Source organism: Fukomys damarensis, unplaced genomic scaffold (genome assembly GCF_012274545.1).
Source record: "Fukomys damarensis isolate Sample0158 unplaced genomic scaffold, DMR_v1.0_HiC HiC_scaffold_28, whole genome shotgun sequence".
In the NCBI taxonomy this organism is placed as follows: domain Eukaryota; kingdom Metazoa; phylum Chordata; class Mammalia; order Rodentia; family Bathyergidae; genus Fukomys; species Fukomys damarensis.
In genome coordinates this window covers 36,568,429-36,588,876 of record NW_022900940.1, presented here as the reverse complement: position 1 = coordinate 36,588,876, position 20,448 = coordinate 36,568,429, and the positions used below count along the sequence as shown (strand labels likewise).

Sequence of the window (20,448 nt, the reverse complement as noted above, 5' to 3'; positions counted from 1 at the left end):
AAGAGGGAAAAAAAAGTAAAAAAAAAAAAAAAAAAAAAGGAAGAAAAATACATGGTTTATCTCAAACACCTCGACAACTAGTGCCCTGGCTTTGACAGGACAGAGGGAATGAGCTGTAACTACTTAGTAGATTGTTCCTATGCATCCTCTAATCTTGAATTTTCAGTCTGCCTTATAAATACATTATTTTCATTAAAATGTGTTATCATCACTAAACACAGGTTTTATCTATATACTTAACCGTTATAGCAAGCCCAGTGAAGTGCTGTATATCCATGATTGTCTGCTATGGCTGGATTTGCATCCACAGATGATGCTGATTGCAAAAGGGCTCCAAGAACACCAATGTGTCCGCAGGCAGCTGACAAGTGTACAGGCGTCCGACCCCTGCTATCTCGTAGCAAGCACTTAGCACCATGTTGAAGTAATGCATCTATACATTCTTCATGGCCCGTAACTGCCTGAAAGGAAAATAATGTGCGTGTTGTGAAATGTTAAAGTCTAATAAGGCCATTTATCATTTTCTGAGTAATTCAATATTTTCTGAAAGTCATTTAAAAGTTAAAGAAACAAGCCGGGCGTGGTGGCGCATGCCTGTAATCCCAGCACTCAGGAGGCTGAGGCAGGAGGATCGCTTTGAGTTTGAGACCAGCCTGGGCTACATAGTGAGTTCCAGGTCAGTCTCAATTACATGGTGAGACCCTGTCTCAAAAAACCAAAATCAAAACCAAAACCAAACCAAAACAAGATAAAGAAACAAATCATCAAAATACAGGTAACATGAAAAAAACAGAGATATCAGGGGCTGAGGATGTAACTTAGCAGTGCAGCACCTGCCTGGCAAGCACGAGGCCCTGAGTTCGAGTCTCAATACCAAATAACAAAATAAAAAAACCCCACAGATGTCTCTAGTTCAATGAAAATAATATTTCAAAGGTGAAAAAATTGTAAAAAAAAAAAAAAGTTACGATAATGGAAAAAAGTCAAATTGATATAACTATTCAAGTTTTTAGGGAATTAAAATTTTATCCTAATAGTGTTGTCCTCTTAATTAACTTCTGCACTGTAACTATTCAAAGTTAACATTTACAAACTAAAACATTGAAACAACAGTAAAATTATTTGGCAGAAATTTAATGAAAAGTAATTCTAACCTAGTTCAGTTGTGGGTAATATGAGGTCATAAAGCTTCTTGAAAAGAAACAGGGTGCTTTAGCTTACCCCTCTGTGCAGTGCTGTCCTTCCCCACTTATCTTTGGCATCTACATTTGCTCCTTTGTTCAGTAGTGAATATACACAGTCCGTGTGCCCATTGAGAACAGAGAGCATCAGAGGTGTCCTGAGCAACAAGAGGAATGGGGTTAGCACTCACCTAAGACTAGTCTATAAATACCAGTATAGTGCCTGTTTTCTAAATATGCCCTTTGTAATATCTCTCTCTCTCTTTTTTTTTTTGGTACTAGGGATCCAACTCAGATCCTTGCGCTTGTGAGGCAGGCAGCGGAACCACTGAGCTAGATCCCCAGCCCTGTAATATAACTTTAAAAAACAACAACAACCCATTAATTTGATGTTACTCAGTTACACATCAATAGCAGTCTTACTAAGCTGGGGCCAAAATACATTATGAAACCCCTAAAAGTAATTTAAAAATTTTTCGAACTTACTGCCCATTTCCATCCTGAATATCTACTGCATTCTGTGGTTCTGCATTTCCTATTAACAGCCGTAAACATTCTGAATGGCCATTTGTTGCTGTGAAGTGAAATTTAAAAATTTCAGTAATTGTATGTAATAACACAGAAAATGTCCATCTCCGAGCATACCTTCTAGAATGTAATTTTGGGACAACATAAATTTTTGTGATACTTTCACTAAACTCAATAGTAAGAAGTTTGTTTGGCACTGGGGAGCAAACTAAGGTCTCCTTGTGCTTGGGAGGCAGGTGACGGAACCACTGAGCTAGATCCCTGGCCCAGTAAGAGTTTTCATTACATGTACAAAGTGTTTTTTTCTTTTCCTTGAACCCAGGGCCTGCAAAGTGAGTTAAAGCCTCAGGTTTCAAACTTTTTAAAAAATTCTGAGACAGAGTCTTGCGAAGTTGTGAAGCTGCCCACTTCAAAGTTGTGAAGTTTGAGCTGGGCTCAAATTTGTGACCCTCCTGCCTCAGCCTCCAGGGGTGCTGGGATTACAGGCATGTGCTACCATACCCAGCTACAAAGTAGTCTCTACTGAGATTGTTGTTAAAGTTGAAGAGAAATTCCTCATGGCAAATCACAGCAGGCAGGCAGCCCTGCCAGCACTCATTCCCTGTCACCTGTAATACTAATAGGATGCTCATTTTATTTAGCGCCCAGTCAGGGAGGGTGATCTGCCTATAGGCAAGGGATGAAATAAGCCATCCGTGTCAGACCAATCGCAACAACCCCATTTCTCCTTTGATTGTGATCAGCTGCAAGGTGAGTACAAGATACAGATCTGATCAGAGATGTTGAAAGGTCTACAAGAGTTTTGGAAAATACTTTAAAGCTCCTTGTTTTGTGAATTGGCAATGACTCAGCACCAATTCTATGACACAACTGCAAAGGCAAGAGAATAAGAGAGACTGGTTGAGTTCTGACATCACCGTGGAATCAACCAATCCTGGAACTGCATCTGCCCCTAAACATGTGTGAGATTAAACCACTACCACTTTTCCCCTCTAGTACGAGGGACCAAACCTGAGGCCTGGCACATGCCAGGCAGGTGCTCCACCACTGAGCTGCATTCCCCACCCACCCCACCATTTATAGCTTAAAGAATTCCAAATCATGCATATATATAATGAAAGGAAAAGGACACATCCATAAAGAATGCTTTCCTGTGCCCAAATAAAACAGAAAAGTAGTTTATTTGTTTTTAATTTTTTTTGGACACAGGATCCCACTTTGTATTCAGGCTGGCCTCTTAACTCCTCATTTTCCTGTTTCACCTTCCCAAATGCTAGGATTATAGGAGTGAATCACCATGCCCGGCAAAAACAGAATGCCATTAAAGTAAGTTAAACATGCAAAATTGCAATAAAGTTTGAAGTCTGAAGAAATCTATAAGCCACAAAATGATTCAGAAAGTAATGTCTTCCATTATTCTGCCTAATTAGAAAGGATGAAAAAAATAAGTGAAAGCAAGGTAGGTGCCTAATACTCTGCAGTAGTTTTCTTTCTTTTCTTTGGTACTGGGGATCGAACTCAGGTCCTTGTGCTTACAAGGCAGGCAGCAGCACCACTGAGCTAAATCCCCGGCCCTCTGCAGTAGTTTTTGACAGCTATGTTAAGTTCTAATACTTACTAAGAGCAGCGGGTCAAAATCACTAAGCCTATCCCATCCCGTTCAATCTGGGTGCTGCATTCTGTCAGCAGCTCTCTCAGCAATAACAGCATCATAATACTTGGGGATGGCTCGAATATTATGGGCCAGCATTTTTTTTAATGGAGTCTTGTTACTCAGTGCACAGTAGCTACTGATGAGTGTTTGTGTGATTTAAATTCAATACCCAAAACATCAAGCATGGCATCACCGTGGGAGAAGTGGTAAAGTTCTAGAAAAAGTATTTCAGTGTTCTTTTCGTGACTTACAAGTAATAAGATGCTCCCTAGAAGATCTCTGAATTTGAAAGGCATTTGTAGAACCAAGGCTTGCATTTATCTATAGCTCTTTTGTGGGTAGGACTTACGCTGGACTATATGGCACAGTGCTTTAATTCAGTATTTATCTACTAAGAATGCAAAGCCTCCATTTAAAAGTTCAGGGCTGGGGATTTAGCTCAGTGGTTCCGCTGCCTGCCTTACAAGCACATGGTCCTGCATTCGATCCCCGGTACCAAAAAAAAAAAAAAAAAACCCCAAAAAACAAAAAAAAAAAACCCCAAAAAACAACAAAAAAAGTTCAAATGACCCGTGGTTACAATATAATCTTTCAAAGTATAGATTAATATATTACTTCACTCTTTCCCACAATAAAAAGCACTTATCATTGTGACCTTTTGTTTGTATTATGTGACTTTTTTTATGTATACATTCATTAGGGGCTTAAAATAATTATGAAAATATTTGTCTTGAGCTCTGTCTGAATATTTCATAATTCTGAAAGGCTGATTTGGAATACACAGTGTTACCTTACAGTTTTCTAAAATCAAGTTTCCCAAAGGACTACAAATAAAATTCAAGTCATATATTTGAATGTATTCTTAAAGAACAGACTAGTGAAACTCTAAAGAGAATAGTGAAATGAATCTAATTTCATAAAGATAGTCTCTTGAAGATATGAAAAATACTAGGCTAACAGATTCCTTCAATCATACCAGTCTTGTTATATGATTACTGCTCAGTAGTAATTATTATAGAGTTGTGCAATGTGCAGCTTGTAGCTGATATGCACCTACTCAAGTTTTTCAACAACTTAGGTAAAGATCTTTGTTTTCACACATCTGCAATATTACAACACAGTATAGTTCTTGCATGGTGAATAAAGTTGATGCTCTATATATTTTGTCTGATTAAATGAAAGCACACACTAATCTCAAACTTTCTCCAGCAGAACTATTGAGCTCTTTTGTGATAAAGTATCTCAGAAGTTAGACTATTACATAAATCTAATTTCTAAGGCAGATAACACTTTAAAGTGATTATAGTCTTGCTGTTGGTTTTCCTTAAGAATATAATCATTTGAGCACTTATAGTAAAAAATTTAAAGATGGAGTATTATATACCAGAACTTTAAAAAGAACATCAGACAGAAAGTGGTAAATACGCATATTTGGCATACCTGCTGCGTGTATAGGTGTTCTCTTCAAAATATAATCTTTTACTAAGATTGAGGCTCCCTGATTAATGAGTACATCCACACATTCAACATGGCCCTTAAATGCTGCAAGATCTAAGGGCGTTCTTCCACTACTGTTTCTGACATCAAGATCTAACAAAGACTGCACCAACACTTCCAGGGCTTGGTGGTGACCATGATAGGCCTAGGAGAAAAAACAAAAAACAAAAACATACTTAGACGTACTCTTCAAATATTTTTTTCTTTTTTGTGTGGTCTAGAGATTCAAGCTAGGACCTCATGCATGCCAGACAAGTGTTCTACCAATTAGCTACACCCCTGGCCCCCAGATACTTAACTCCTATATCGTGAACTCAGAAAGTTAACTATACATTTTCCCAATAATCAGCACAGCAGGTTATATTATTATAAAATAGGTATTCTGTAAATAGTAATGTTCAAATGACAGGTGATATTTTCATGAGTATACAATGCCTGATTCAGGGCAGACAGCAATGATGTATGTCATGGACTTACTAAAAGCTTTAATTTTAAGTGTATAATTCCAAAGCCTGCGTTCTTAATCACATTTCAGTGTTCCACATTAACTCCATGAATTTTACTATATTTTAATCATAAGGATAACTATATTAACTTGAGTTGAGTAGCTGAGTCTTTGCCATATAATAATGTGCCAGTACTCAAAAATAAACATTACTTTTAGCACAAAAGTACCTGAGACCTTTTCAAAACATTTAGCATGTTCCAGGCATTCTACCTGTACAAGAGCAAGATGCTGTTATTGATTAAATCTAAAAAAACACCCCAAAGCCTCATGTGTTTTTGGAAGGTGATGCACTTATGGGGATGGAACAGCTGGCTTACTGTTGGGAGTGTGGTTTCGTCTGGAGAGGCGGGTTGCTGTGGGTGTGACCACAAACTGGGCATGGCCTGGAAAGGTTTATCTTCCTCTCCCATTCCTTTCTCTCTATGCTTCCTGTATGCCACGCCATACTGCCTTGGAGTCAGCTGACTATGGACTAAAATGTGAGCCAAAATAAACCTCTCCTCCTTTAAGCTGCTGGTGTTGTGTACTGTGTCTCAGTGACAAGGAAAGTAACTATGACAGATGTGGAGATTTATTAGGTAAGGCCCCTTCCTTACATGGTATTCATTTCAAAAAAACAAAATGTAAATGGAACATATATCATCATCATTTTCATGTGTGGTACTGGGGAATGTACACAGGGTCTTTGCAAAGAGCTACAACTTCAGTTCTTTTTTTTTGTTTTGGTACCAGAGATCAAACTCAGGACCTTGTGCTTGTGAGGCAGGCACAGTGCCACTGAGCCAAATCCCTGGCCCTTCAGTTCTTTTTTTAACTTTTATTTTGTGACAAGGTCTCCCTAAGTCATTAAGTTGCGGACAATAGGCTCAACTCTGTGACCCTCCTGCCATGGCCTCCCACAGTGCTGGGATTATAGGTGGGCTATACCATGCCTGGTTGGACATACATTATTTACACTGGACTGGATGCTGAGCAGGACATAAAGTAATAAATTTCAAAGTGTTTTGTGTTATTTCTTATGGAAAATGTCAGAAAGTACCAGCAAGAGATAAAGTTGCTCTGGGCCTTAGTGAGCATCTCTGTGATACATCTGTGACTGAAGTTAGACTACCTTAAAGATTAAGTGACTACAGATCACAAAACTATTTTTCTAGAATCAGATCTGCTTTGCTCATGCTTCCCAGCTCCATGAAGTTAGACTAAAAGTATATATTTTGAGAAACTAAAACATTTGAGAAAAAAAGAAAAAAATTTGAGAAATTTAACTTTGATAAACCCTACTGAAAATGCTGAAGACGGTATAAAAAGAAAACAGGCTAAGTAGGAGCCATGATACTTTCCCTTCGTCATATTCTTTTCCAAAACTGAGGAAAGGAGCCAGTGCATCCGCAAAATTTCCTTAAGCGTTAAGCCAATGTTGTTTACTATATCAGGTTGTCTTGAATAGGAGAGTTTAGACTGAAAAACCTCAACTAATTTTTTAAAATCTCTTAGGATTAGAAATGAAATGCAAGCAGTAATATAACCACGTTTCACTGAGCCTAATCACTAAATTATAAGTTTCCATTTTAGCTTAAAAACACTATCCAGCATATCCATGTTCATAGATAGCAGTACTTACAGATAGCCAAGCAACGGAAGCAACTGTGTCTAGAAAAAAATGTGGAAATCAGGCACATGCCTGTAACTCCAGCTAATGAGGAGGCTGAGACAGGAGGATCACTGAATTCAAGGCCAGCCAGGGCAACTTAAAAAGATCCTGTCTCAAAGTAAAATTAAAAAAAGGGGTGAGGACACAATAACAAATGTTGGCGGGGTTGTGGGGAGAAAGGAACCCTTCTCCACTGTTGGTGGGAGTGCAGAATGGTGCAACCACTATGGAAATCAATATGGAGATACCTCAAAGAGCTTGGACTGGAGGTTCCATTTGACCCAGCCATCCCTCTACTGGGTATCTTTCCAAAAGAACTAAAAGAATCATATCACAGAGAAGTATGCGCACCCATGTTTATAGCGGCACAGTTTGTAATAGCTAAATCTTGGAAACAGCCCATTTGCCCATCCGTTGGAAACTGGATAAAGAAGATGTGGTTTTACTGTAAAATGGAGTATTACTCAGCCATAAAGAATGAGAAAATAGATTCATTCATAGGAAAATGGATACATACTGAAGATATACTCCTAAGTGAAATAAATAAGTCACGCGTGTAAATACCGAATAGTTTCCCTGGTGTGAATAATCTGCAATAATACATAAGATCCTAATAAGATTACTGACATTTAGAAATGGGAAGAAAGGAGCTAAAGGTGTAGGGAAGGTGGGATGGGTAGGGGAAGGGCAATAAGGGAAAAGAAAAAAATGTGAGATAATGAAAAGATGGAAATAAAGTGTTTGTAGATGGGGAGGGGAGGAGGGGGTGAAGGGAGGGCAGGGGTAAGGGGAAAAAATGAGAATCTAGACTTGTCACGTAGAGGTACAAGATCCCAACAATGAATGTAATTGTACTGTATCCCTAAAATGTACCAATAAACTCAATTAAAGCTGAAAAAAAAAGGGGGGGTGAGGATATACTCAGTGGTAGAGTACTTGTTTATCATATGAGGTTCTAGGTTCACTCTCCAGTACAGCTAACACAACAATAACAAAAAGTCACCCTCCAAAAATTGCCCCCCAATATGGTGTGTCTATCCATCTATACATATATACACACAATGGGATACTGTTCAGTTTTTAAAATGAAGAAAGTTCTAACACATGCTACAAAACAGATAAACCTTGAGGACAGTACATTAAGAGAAATAAGCCAGCCATAAAAAGACAAATATCGAACGGTTCCACTTAAATGAAGTACCTAGATTAAAATCAAAGGATCTACTAGAGGGAGGGAGAAATAGGCAGCTGTTGTTGAATGATTAGAAAATTTTATTTTTGTGAGGGGAAAAAGTTGTGGAAATTGGTTGTACAACAATGTGAATATATTTAACAGTACTGAACTGTATATTAAAAAATGGTTAAGGCAGCACCGTTTTTTGAGGCAGGGTCTCACTATATAGTTCAGATGGGTCTTGAACTCTATGTAGAACAGTCTGCCCTTAGCCTCTCGAGTGCTGAAATTACAAGTGTGTACCCACCACACCCAGCATAATGCTTTTCATTATTTTTTTAAACTGCCACAAAAAAAATCCTTGACATAAACAGTGTGTGTGAGACAGAGAGAGCGAGCGAGAGACTGACTTTACTATTCAATTGGAACACATAATTACTATTACTATTATTATTATTATTAATTATTTTGGTACCAGGGATCGAACCTGGGTCCCTGCACTTGCGAGGCAGGCAGTGGAACCACTGAGCTAAAACCCTGGCCCTGGAACACATTATTAAACTGCAGTACAAAAGGAGAAACTTGTTAAACTGGGCAGAGTGTGACAAATGTGAAATTCCTACAGAAATAAACACCATTAAGCTATAAATGAGACCTACATATTACAGGACATTTTTAGAGCCTTTAATGTGTTGATAATTTGTTGTATCTTGACAAAGGAAAGGAGAAATAGTTTGGCATTCAAAAAGTGATTAAGAAATGACTGCTATTATTACTGTGAGAGTGGTGATGATACAAGAATTGTCTCGCAAACTGCTCAGAGTTCATTCCTCGCCACCAACAGTAAAATGCCTGTTTTTCTCTCAACAGCCTATTCAGACTTATTTACTATGCAAGTCCGACAGAAGTGATAGTGTTTTTTAAGTCTCAAAGGATAAGAAAGCAAAAAACTCTGGCTTATCTTCGTAGTTATGTAGACCATGATAGGAAGTACTATGGGGAAGAAGAAGGAGCAGAAAGAGAAAATTCAGTGTGTGTCGGTGTCGGAACATATACAAGGAGGATATTAAAATAAAAATTACACAAATGGATCACCGAATTTATGTTGATTCCCATTAAATGGAGTAATGCCCCTAGAAGAACCGTACTAACGTCAGAGCTCTTACAAACAGCTGAGACAGTGTCCTGCTCTCCTGATTAATAAAAGTCCCCCAAGCCAACTAAAACATGCTTTATTTAAAAAATAAATTTTTTCACTACAGAATGCGTTAGATTGGGCTCTGCTTATAAATTCCTATGGCAATTCATTCCCATGTTTGATATAAAGGGTTGTCATACTCTCTCTTAACCTGTTCTCAGTGACTGATGTTGAGGGAAAATTCAGAGGAGTATAAAGTGAGAGGGACGTTTTAGATCAGGTAGCCAAATACTAAAGCACAAATAGATGAAGCGGCCCTGAACACACAAGTAGTATTCCAAGATCACAAGTAGGCAAGAAATCGCAGAAATCCTGCCGAATTTGTGTGTGTACAGTCTGCTCAGGCAGTGAGGACTTCTTCCCCCAGGACAGCACATCTGAGAACTCACGTCACAGGCACATGCTTTCCCTTAGAGAGGGCCCTGGGGCAGCTCAAGGACCACCATTTAAAAAACAAAGCAAATGCAGAAAACAAGAACTAGTGAACTAAAGAATTCCCTGGATTAAAAAAGTTCTTAAAAGTTTTAACTGTACTGTGACTACTACATTTGGACCGAAAGTTCAGGGTACTACTATGAATTAACACAAACAGATACTAGGTATTTTCATCAAACAACATCAAGTTGGCTGAAAAGGCAGTACTCACAGCCAAGTGTAAAGGGCTTATTGTTGCTCTATTGTCTGTATCATTCAGCATGTCTGTGCCCGAAGTTTCCATTAACTGAAAAAGAAGACACATTTTAAATGTCAGAAATACTACAACAGTTACTTCTTCTACTCCCCAGTTCAAATCTGTTTTAGAGTGTAAGTCAGCAATCTTATGGAAAAGGATCACAGAAGTGTGGTGAGGACCACAGACCAAAGCTCTAAAGAAGGGTATAAATCCAAGAGTTCAGAGAAATGTGGCTGACACCTTTCCCCTCCACTCCACATAATACTTGTCACTGTCTTTGCTTATGGAGATATGTGAAAACATTTTTGGCTTCAGTTCTTAATGACAGCAAAGAAATACAATATTCTGAATGAGAGGGAGGAGTTGACTAATACTTACAACATCTAAAGGAGTTTCACTTGCAATCTGAAATAAAGGTTAAAACAAAAACATTTAGTTTAGGAAGTATTCATATATACTAAGTCTACTTACACAGGGCTTTGCTAAATTCTCTTCTAAACCCATGTTTCCTTTTTTCCAAAACATTCTTTTAAACAAGCAATTATATGACATAATAAACTACAAATCTATATGTGATATAGCTGGGTGCAGTGGCACATACCTATAATCCTAGCTACTTAAGAGGCTGAGGCAGGGGCATCACATATTTGAGACCAGCTTGGTCAACTTAGAGATTGTTCCAAAATGAAAAATAAAAAAGGGGCTGGGGATATAGCTCTCTGGTAGAGGGCTTGCCTACCATGCATGCAACAAGGTTCTATGTCCAATCTCCTATACCACTAAAACAAAACAACAGCAATAAAAAAGTTATTTCTATAGCAGCATTCTAAATGCTGTATTAAGTACTAGTATAACTAATCTTTTTTCCTATCTTTTCTGTCGGTTCTTGAATTTTATTTGTTTCACAGGAAGCAAAGTTTAATGCAATTTATAATGTAAGCTATTTACGGGAACCTTCAACATGAAGTCTATTGCACTGGAGTTATATTTTAATTTGTCCCTTAGTCTCCTCCTGGCTTGGCAAAGTGGGGTGAATGGTACGTTTATTCTAGGATGAGACCACAGTTGAAATATAAAGTACCTTTGCAGGGCCAGGGATTTAGCTTAGCAGGCGCAAGGTCCTGAGTTCCATCCCTGATACCAAAAAAAAAAAAAAAAAAAAAAGTTCCTTTGCAGAAGGAGAATATCTTTTATGAAATAAAAAGGCCTTTCAGAATTTCCTAAATATACAGGAAAACTTTACTCTCACAAGGGCTTTTACTCTTACGAAGACATGGTTATAGTCTTTTTTTTTTTTTTTTTTTAAAGAAACTTATAGAAAGCATAGGAAGTAAATGCTATAGTCAGAGACATGGAGTAATACAAAGATGTCAGTAGCCTCCCCAGGGATTTATATGATTCTGCTATTTACTAGACTGGGTCGTCTATGTTGCTCAGGCTGGCCCCAAATTCCTGATTCCAACTATCCTGCTGACTCAGTTTCCCAAGGTATTGCAACTATGGGAGTTTCATTGTTATTCCTTTTTGAAAAAGACAAACAGTATATAACTAAGTCCAAATATATTTAGGAGGTATATGGATTCTGAAAAGTATTAAAAAAGCAATATATTTCTTTAACCATTCATTCTTATTTCATTACATTATTAGACTACAAAATTTACATTAGTCCTTTAAAAAGAATTTAGGAATCTTACCAGCTGAAGACAAAGACGGTGACCATAAGCAGCTGAATAATGAACTGCATTGTATCCTTGCTTATCCCGGATCCCTGGATTTGCATCGTTTCTTAGTAAGTATTCCAGGCACCTACACATAGTAACAACATACTGAGAACTTGAAATCCTGCATTTTAATCAATGACAAAAAAATTTAAAAACTAACAATTTTCTTAATACATAAATATACACTAAAAAATCTGCCATTTAAATGAGGTATTATGAATGACAATAAAATATTCACGAGAGAATCTCCTTTCTTCAATGTGGATAACTCTGAAGTCTATCAGAAGAGTTAGCATACCTGAAGGCTCTTTCTTAAATAACTACTATCTATGACACCATGTACTCCACTCAATGTTCCGTAGGACTGAACTTAGTGGTGTGATAAGCAAACAATGCTGACCTTATTTCTGCTTTTATCGCTACAGAACAGAAGTATAATTTCTCATCAGTAAGGTCAAGAAAGGATATTTTAAAAATTCCCTCAAGAAATCAAGACCAATACTTCCCAAACTATTATACAGATTTAATGCAATTCCAATCAGAATTGGAATTCTAGTAGCATATTTCATGTATCTAGAAAAAAACAATCCTAAAATTCATTTAGAACCAGTAGAACTTGAATAGCAGAAGCAGTTCTGGGCAACATAGGCAAGGCAGGAAGCATCACAAACCCTGACTTGAAATTATGCTACAAATCTATTGGGATAAAAACAGCATGGGGAGGGCCGGGAAATTAGCTCAGTGGTTCCACCACCTGCTTTGCAAGTGCAAGGTCCCACTTCAATCCCCGGGTACCAGATAAATAAATACATAAAAGCACAATTAAACAAAACAAAACAAAACAAAAAAACAGCATGGTACTGGAAAAACAAAAACAAAAATAGATCTGAGGATCAGTGAAACAGATTAGAAAGATGCAGAAACAACTCCAAACACACTTAACTATTTTATCTTTGACAAAGTGGTTAAACATCTTTACTGGAAGAAAAGCCTTTTTAATAAATGGTGCTGAGAAAACTGGCTTGCCAGTACTGAAGATAAAACGTAGGCCCATCTCTTACCATTCACTAAACTAAAATCAAAATTGATCAAAGATCTAAATATAAAAACAGAAACAATCTGTTGGAAGATGAAATAGGGAAAGCTCTTGGAATCACAGGGGTCAGCAAACACTTTATGAACAAAACTCTGACTACATAGAAACTATTATAAAGAATCAAAAACAGTAGTCACATATTAAAAAGCTTTTGCGTAACAAACAAACAAACAAACAATAAACCACCAACAGAGTGAAGAGACAACCCACAGGATGGAATTTTTTTTTGGGTATTGTGGATCGAACTTGGGACCTTGCGCTTGCAAGGCTGGCGGCCACACCACTGAGCTAAATCCCCAGCCGAGGAAAATTTTTTTATCAGTTACTCCTCAAAGGAATACGATCTAGAATATATAAAAAACTCCAAGAAAACATCAAGATACCCTCAAATTTAAAGACCCAATCCAAAAATGGGCATCTGAAATGGATACTTTACAGGTGAAAAAGTACAAACAGAAAATAAATATATGAAAAATGTTCAACATTCTTGGTCATTTGAAAATAGAAATTAAAACAACATTGAGGTTCCATCTCACTTCAGAAAAAATAGCTATCATGAAGAAATCAATAACAAATGCTGGCAAGGCTGTAGTGAAAAGGAATCCTTTTCCACTTCTGGTGGGAATGTGAATGGGTACAACCACTATGGAAATCTGTATGGAATTTCCCCAAAAAAACTAACCAGAGGTCCCATCTGATCCAGCTATTCCCTTTCTAGGTATCTTCCCAAAAGACTTAAAAGAATTGTACCATAGTGATATATGTGCATCCATGTTTACAGCAAAACAATTTGTATAGTTAAATCTTGGAAATAGCCCAGATGTCCATCAAGAGATGAGTGGGTAAAAAGAATGTGGTTTTTATACACAATGGAGTACAACACTGCCATAAAGATGGTTAAATTTGAGACATTTTTAGGTACATGGATCCACCTTGAGAACAAGTGAAACAAGTCAGATACACTTTAAATATTCACTGTTTCTTTTGTGTATGAGAGACCCAAAGTGTAAATAAGGATAAGAATGGATGACAGATTTTGGGAAGTAGGAAGAAAATGTTCAAATGGGAAGGGAAACTAGGGAAGGGGAGGGGAAAGGGAAAGGAGGGAATAGGGATAAAAAATAAAAAAGAACAGAAGAAAAACAATAGAAATAAAGTTTTGTAAAGGAAGAATTAAGATATGTGGAATCAGAGCACTGAGAAGTGTAGAAACAGTGACAATTATAAGGCAGTAAGAATGGCCTACTCATAGAGATACTTCATTTTTATGCTATTAAAACATTAAGGAAAATAATTCTTAAAAGGCAGTGTGTTACAACTGGTTATAATTTTAACAAATATTGTTACTCTAGTGAAAAGGCACTAAATTTGAAATTAAAGGATTTGCTTCTAGACAGTTTGGTATCAGTGATTTGAGAAATTACCATAAAGGCTATAAACCAAATCTACCATAAAGGCTCTAAACCTGGGATAGTGGAATATTATGTAGAGCTAAAATTCTCGGAATATCATTAAGACTAGTATTCTTGAAGTTTCATATACTAGCTCTGAGGGCATCTTAGATAAGCAAAGGTTTCAGGTAATGTGTAAGCTGTTTGTACACATTGTCCCTAAGTATTCAATTCAGAGGTTACTGTTCACTAAAATACAGAAAGGTCTACATGTCTGTAGGCAGGACAATACTTTACAAATGCATTAAACATATAACTCCAACTGAGTTCTCTAGATATAAATGAACAAACAAATGGTTTTCTTTTTTTCTTTTTTCTTTTTTGGTTCTGGGGATTGAACTCGGCTCCTTGCGCTTGGTGAGGCAGGTGGCAGAACCACTGAGCTAAATCCCCAGCCCTCAAGTGGTTTTTTCCCTTATTATACACAATGAACCCTCACCCTCTCCATGTGAAACCAGAGGGAGGACAGGACAAGGGCAGTGATATGGAAAAAGAGGATCCATAAAGGAAAATATAATATACTAGGCTTAAATATTAAAATTTTTGCTCAGTTGCTCAAGAAAATGAAAAGACAAGTTACAAATTGGGAACACTGAACAACATATACTCTGAATATACAAAAACTTCTCAAAAATTCCAAATAATAGGCAAAAGGACTAAACATTACAAAACAGAGGCTGTAAGGATGGCAAATAAGCACATAAAAGAGATGTTCAACATCATTAGCTATTAATTAAATATAAATTAAAAACGTAATTAGATACTACTACACACCAGAGTTTTTAAAAAGCACTGACAATTCTGAATGCTGCCAATAAGGTAGAGCAACTGAAATTCTCATACACTGCTGGTGTAGTTGAAAATGGTACAGCCACTCTAGAAATGGTCAAATAGCTCTCAGATGATGACTCAGTAAGTCTACTCTGAGAGAAATAAAAACCTTGTTTCACACTCAAAAACTACAAAAACTCAGGTCAACTAAAAACAACCCACACCTTTAAACTGGGGTACACCCAAACATGAAATAATACTTACTCAGCAATGAAAAGAAATAAACTATACGTATACACAATAGGATGGATTAAATTTGAAGGCAGCTGCTCGGTTAAAGAAACCAATCTCAAAAAGCTATCTACTATATATTCCCACTATATGACATTCTCAAAAAGACAAACCTATAGAGATGACAGATCAGTGGGTCTGAAGGACTGCAACAGAATAGAAAGAGGGAATGTTTCAGGGTGATGAAACTTCTGTATCTGACTGTGGTATTGGGTAAGTGTGCTAAAATTCACAGATTTAACATCTGCACTCCCAAGTTTATTGTAGCATGATTCACAACAGCCACAAAACAGAAACAAGTGTCCATCAATTGATGAAAGGATAAAGAAAAAAATGACACAAATATATGATGAAATACTATTCAGCTATATAAAGAATGAATTTTGTTGTTGTTTGTTGCTTACAACAACAGCATGGAACTAGCAATCATTAAGTTAAAGTAAACTAAGACAATCAAAAAGTCAAGTACTGCATGATTTTCTTTGTATGTGGAATCTGAAAAAGCTGTTCGCATAGAAGTTTATAGTAGAATGATGATTATCAAAAGCTGGAGAGAGTAGATGGGAAGGGTTTTTAAAAAAAATTTTTTCGGTACTGGGGATCAAACTCGGACCTTGCTCTTGTTACGCAGGCGGCAGCACCACTGAGCTAAATCCCTGGCCTCTTATCCAAAAACCAGTCTGTGGCAATGGTAATAAAGGACTACAGATGGTGATAAGTCACTGTATGCATAGTCTATTTTAAGAAAAATTATAAATTAAATCCTGAGGTTACAAAACTAATAAAAGGAAAGATAATCTGCTCATTCACTGTTTCCAAGAATTTTGATTTATAGTCCTTATCACAGATTTTCTTTAAATAGCTACTATCCAAAAGCATACTCTAAATACTTTGACTTCTACCAAAATCTATATACAACCTTTCAGGGATAGATTAAAATGTCTAAGGTCTTATATTCTTGAAAATAGAAAGTTCATTTTACTAGTACTTACAAGATTAAAAATTGCAGTCACAAATTCAACATAAGAAAATATCATAAACCAGGTGTGTAGCATATCCCTGAATCCTAGCACTCTGGCAGGCTGAGGCAGGTGGAATCACAAGTGTGAACCCAGACTAGGCAACTTAGAGATCCTATTTTTTAAAACGGGATGGGGATATAGCTCAGTGCAAGAGCGCTGGGTTGAAATAAAACAAAACAACCAAAATACAAACAAATAGAAATAAAAAGAAATGTTATAGGAATGGTTTGCAATTAGTTAATGAATTTATAGTCTAAATTAACAGTAAATAATACCAATGAATTATGCCTTGTGAGGGTTAAAAAGTAAATATTGGGCAGGGACAAGGGGAAAAAATGAGAACCAAGACCTGTCATGTAAAGGTACAAGATCCCAATAATGAATGTAACTGTACTGTATACCTAAAATGTACCAATAGACTCAATTTTTTAAAAAAGTAAATATTAAGAAACCAAAGAAACAGTTTGATGTTAAATATAGCTTCTAGGCTGGGGATTTAACTTAGTGGCTCTGCCACCTGCTTCACAAGCACAAGGTCCGGAGTTCGAGCCCCAGTACCAAAAAACAAACAAACATAACTTCTAAGAGCTATCTATATCCTATAATATCTCTCCCTAAGAATCATTTTTTAGTTTTACAAATGACATTTTTATTCTTCACTGACTCAAACACATGGAGAATAGCACAAACATTCAAGAGTTTCTGATTGTCAATGAGTTTTCTTCCAAGAAAACAAAAACAAAACAAAACAAAACACACTAAGATTCTGTAAATTCGTCTGACAGCTGAGTAGTATTTATAAAACAGTGTATGTATCAATCATTCTTTTTTCCACATTCACTGTTGGTCATATTATTCTATTTCTAATTTATTTACTTAAGCAATATGCAGTACCTACCATGTGCTAGATTTTGACAGTTCAGTTACCACTTTTTTGGATACCAATTTAAAAGCATTCCTTGCAAATCTGGACTTACTTCTGAAGGATAAGTGTATCCAATCTCTACCTATTCTTCTAACATTGTCCATCTATCCCTCCCCTTTCTCCTTTTCAAATGGCAAAAACACGGATGTGATATTAAGATATTTTTTAGACGGGGACGACCGGAGTGCCTTTTATATTTCTTCCACCAGATCAGTTAGTAAGGCAGACTACTGAGTAGCCTAGGTAGTGATAATTGTGACTTAGAAGTAATTGTGAAGTTTATTTATTTACCAAATTAAGGACTTAGGAAAAGATAACCAATAACCAAACATACAAGAAGGAAAAACAAATTTACAATAGAACAGCCATCCATGTGCAAGATGCCAGTTTAGAGAATTTCACCTTCATCCATATGATACCTACTTGCCATCTGTGTCTGATGTAGCTGCATAGTGCAGGGGTGTGCAGCCTCTTTCATCAAGGTCATTCACACTTGCTCCTGATCCCACAAGAGCAAACAGGCACTGGTAATTGCAGTTGGCAGCAGCGTAGTGCAGTGGAGATCTTTTGCGACAAATACAAGAAAGATAAAAGCAGAGATATGCAATAGTAAACAAGAGTACAGTTGACTCTACATCCAGTTACAAATACTGTATTTACAGGGCACTTTCTACTGACTTCTACCATATAATAAGTCTTTCAAAGGGCTGGTCACAAAATTATGAGAAAATAGGTTGGAGGACTTTTTGGTATAAAAATAAAACTGAAACAGTTATTTACTGATTTTCTACCAGTTGCAATCCAGTCAGTCCACTAAGTGAATTACAAATCACAATATTCTGCTCAGAAACTCAAACACTTTCATTTTAACAAAGCTTTCCAACACTAATAAAAATGCCCCACAGTAGAGTTAGCAGACTGTTCATTGTATCAGCAGAGGAATGAAGGATAAAATGAAAAAAATTAAAGCATTAAAAAGAATGTTCTCTTACATAAACTGTATGAAAATCCCTAATAGTAACACCAGATTTCTCAAGCAATAAAGGCCTAGTTTTGAAGACTATTCACTATTCAGATGAACTAGAATACTGTCTTAAATTCTAAAGACTGAATATCTACAGCTGATTTCTACCTAGTTACTAAAGTGAGGCAGAATGTTACTGAATTTAGGACTGCAATGATTCTACAATTTCATAAAGGAAAAAAAAAAACCAACCAGAAAAACAATGGTAGATTTAGAAGTCTTGATACTATTATTTTTTCCTAAAATATTTATCTAATAAAATGACAGTAAAGAAGTTTTGCCTTACTTGATAATATAGAGATGTTTTAAAAAATGCAATTAACCTGAATTACTTTAAAGCTTCAAAACTCAGAATATACTTCAAAAGCCCTATTTGTAGTATAGATTGCCTGAAATGTTACAATTTACTATAAACTAGATTAAAGTACAATCATAAAAGCAAATTAACTATAAAACTATTATATTCCTAGGCTACACAAAGTGATTCCTGATTTCCTGGGTCATTAATCCCTTCCATTAGTAGGCTTATGAGATTACTTTGTTTCTCAAACTTGGGGTCAAATCATTTTTTTCTTTTATTATTTCTGAACTCCTACCATCTATAATTCTTTGTGCTTCTCTGCTGCACTGGTCTCATCATGTGTACCTACAAACATTCACACATTTCTTTTGATATGTTCCTCTGCCATATACTTTGATACATGCAATTTTCAACTACTGACACATAATTTTGCTTATTCCACCATCTTAATCTTTCAAACAAATTTAAACTTCTGGTACTTCTTTCCTACATGGTTTAATGGACTCTTTTCTATTCCTGCTCTAAGTAGGACTAAATAATATAACTTCATACACTGCTCTCACAAATGTAAGTTAACAATGAGGCTTGAGACTCAACAATGGGAGAGAACTTTGGCGGAATAACAATGGAGAGTCTGTCACTACACGGTTGTCTTCCTGGAGATTCTATTTGTCGGATATGTGGACATGTGAGTAAGATTTATATAAAAATGAGAAAAGAACAATCACATTTATATTTGCAACTTATTTTCTCCATCTTAAGTGCTTTGTAACCACATAGGGGAAGTAAAACTCTCAGAGGAATGACTTGAGGAAAGAACTACGTTACAGTGTTCTAGGAAATGTCAGTTTCCATCTTTTTTATTTTGAGATAGGGTCTCCCTAAGACCCTAAATTCTGCAAGCTGGACTTGAATTTATGATGGACCACCATGCCCTGTTACTGTGAGTTTCTTGAAGGAACATAGGTACTATTGAGTTTTAAATTTCCATGATTATAGTATAGAAGGAAGAGAAGTGATATCAAAAAGTATAGAGGTAGTAATACCAACTAGTTGGGGGCTGAGGCAGCAGGATTCCATGCTGGAGGAATGAACGAATGAATTGCTAGTTGACATGTAGTTCAGCGGGAAAGGGCTTGGCCTGCATGTGGGAGGTCCTGGGTTTAATCCCCACTGCAGAAAAGAAAAACTGTAGAGGTACTTATAAGAGTAGGGCTATGGCTGGTAGCCTAAGGCTATGAGAGGAACTCAAGTGGAAAACTGGGTAAAATAAATATTTCGATCAACTGGCTTTAGTTGGAACTCCCAATAATCATCAATAATGCAGAATTATCATTCAGTTAATTTTCAGAAATCAGAAGGTCGGGCTAGGGATTTAGCTCAGTGGTGCTGCCACCTGCCTTGGAAGCACAAGGTCCGAGTTCAATCCCCAGAACCAAAAACAAAAAACAAAAACAGAAATCAGAAGGTCAAGTACATCATAGGTAAACAAATTGTACCCTACCTTCCAAATTTATCCTTTTTGTTGAAGTCTGAACCAGTATTCAGCAGAAGGTTTAGGCACTCCAAATTCCTATTTAGAGAAAAGAAAAAACTTAGTTGTCAGTGATTTTATAATAACACTGATAGATTTAAATAAGCATATAAACTCTTTTTGGGGGGTTACCAGAGATCGAACTCAGGACCTTGTGCATGCTAGCTAGGCAGCGGCACCAGTGAGCTAAATACCTGACCCTACGTTAGCACCTTTTTTTTTTTTTTTTTTTTTTTTTTTTTTTTTTA

At 36.6% G+C, this 20,448-nt stretch overlaps 1 protein-coding gene across 2 annotated transcripts in view; it reads right to left on the bottom strand.

Annotated features, from left to right (window-relative positions):
* Positions 1 to 20,448, bottom strand: part of Ankrd28 (ankyrin repeat domain 28) — a 122,751-nt gene that overhangs the window by 13,639 nt on the left and 88,664 nt on the right. For both annotated transcript variants that reach the window (XM_010612769.1, XM_010612766.3), the window contains 9 exons: positions 20,171 to 20,239; positions 17,765 to 17,905; positions 11,759 to 11,870; positions 10,443 to 10,469; positions 10,038 to 10,112; positions 4,804 to 5,005; positions 1,668 to 1,755; positions 1,222 to 1,339; positions 242 to 461 (listed from right to left, as the gene is read on the bottom strand). In XM_010612769.1, the coding sequence (XP_010611071.1) occupies positions 242 to 461; positions 1,222 to 1,339; positions 1,668 to 1,755; positions 4,804 to 5,005; positions 10,038 to 10,112; positions 10,443 to 10,469; positions 11,759 to 11,870; positions 17,765 to 17,905; positions 20,171 to 20,239 (1,052 nt within the window). The remainder of the gene's footprint in view (positions 1 to 241; positions 462 to 1,221; positions 1,340 to 1,667; positions 1,756 to 4,803; positions 5,006 to 10,037; positions 10,113 to 10,442; positions 10,470 to 11,758; positions 11,871 to 17,764; positions 17,906 to 20,170; positions 20,240 to 20,448) is intronic.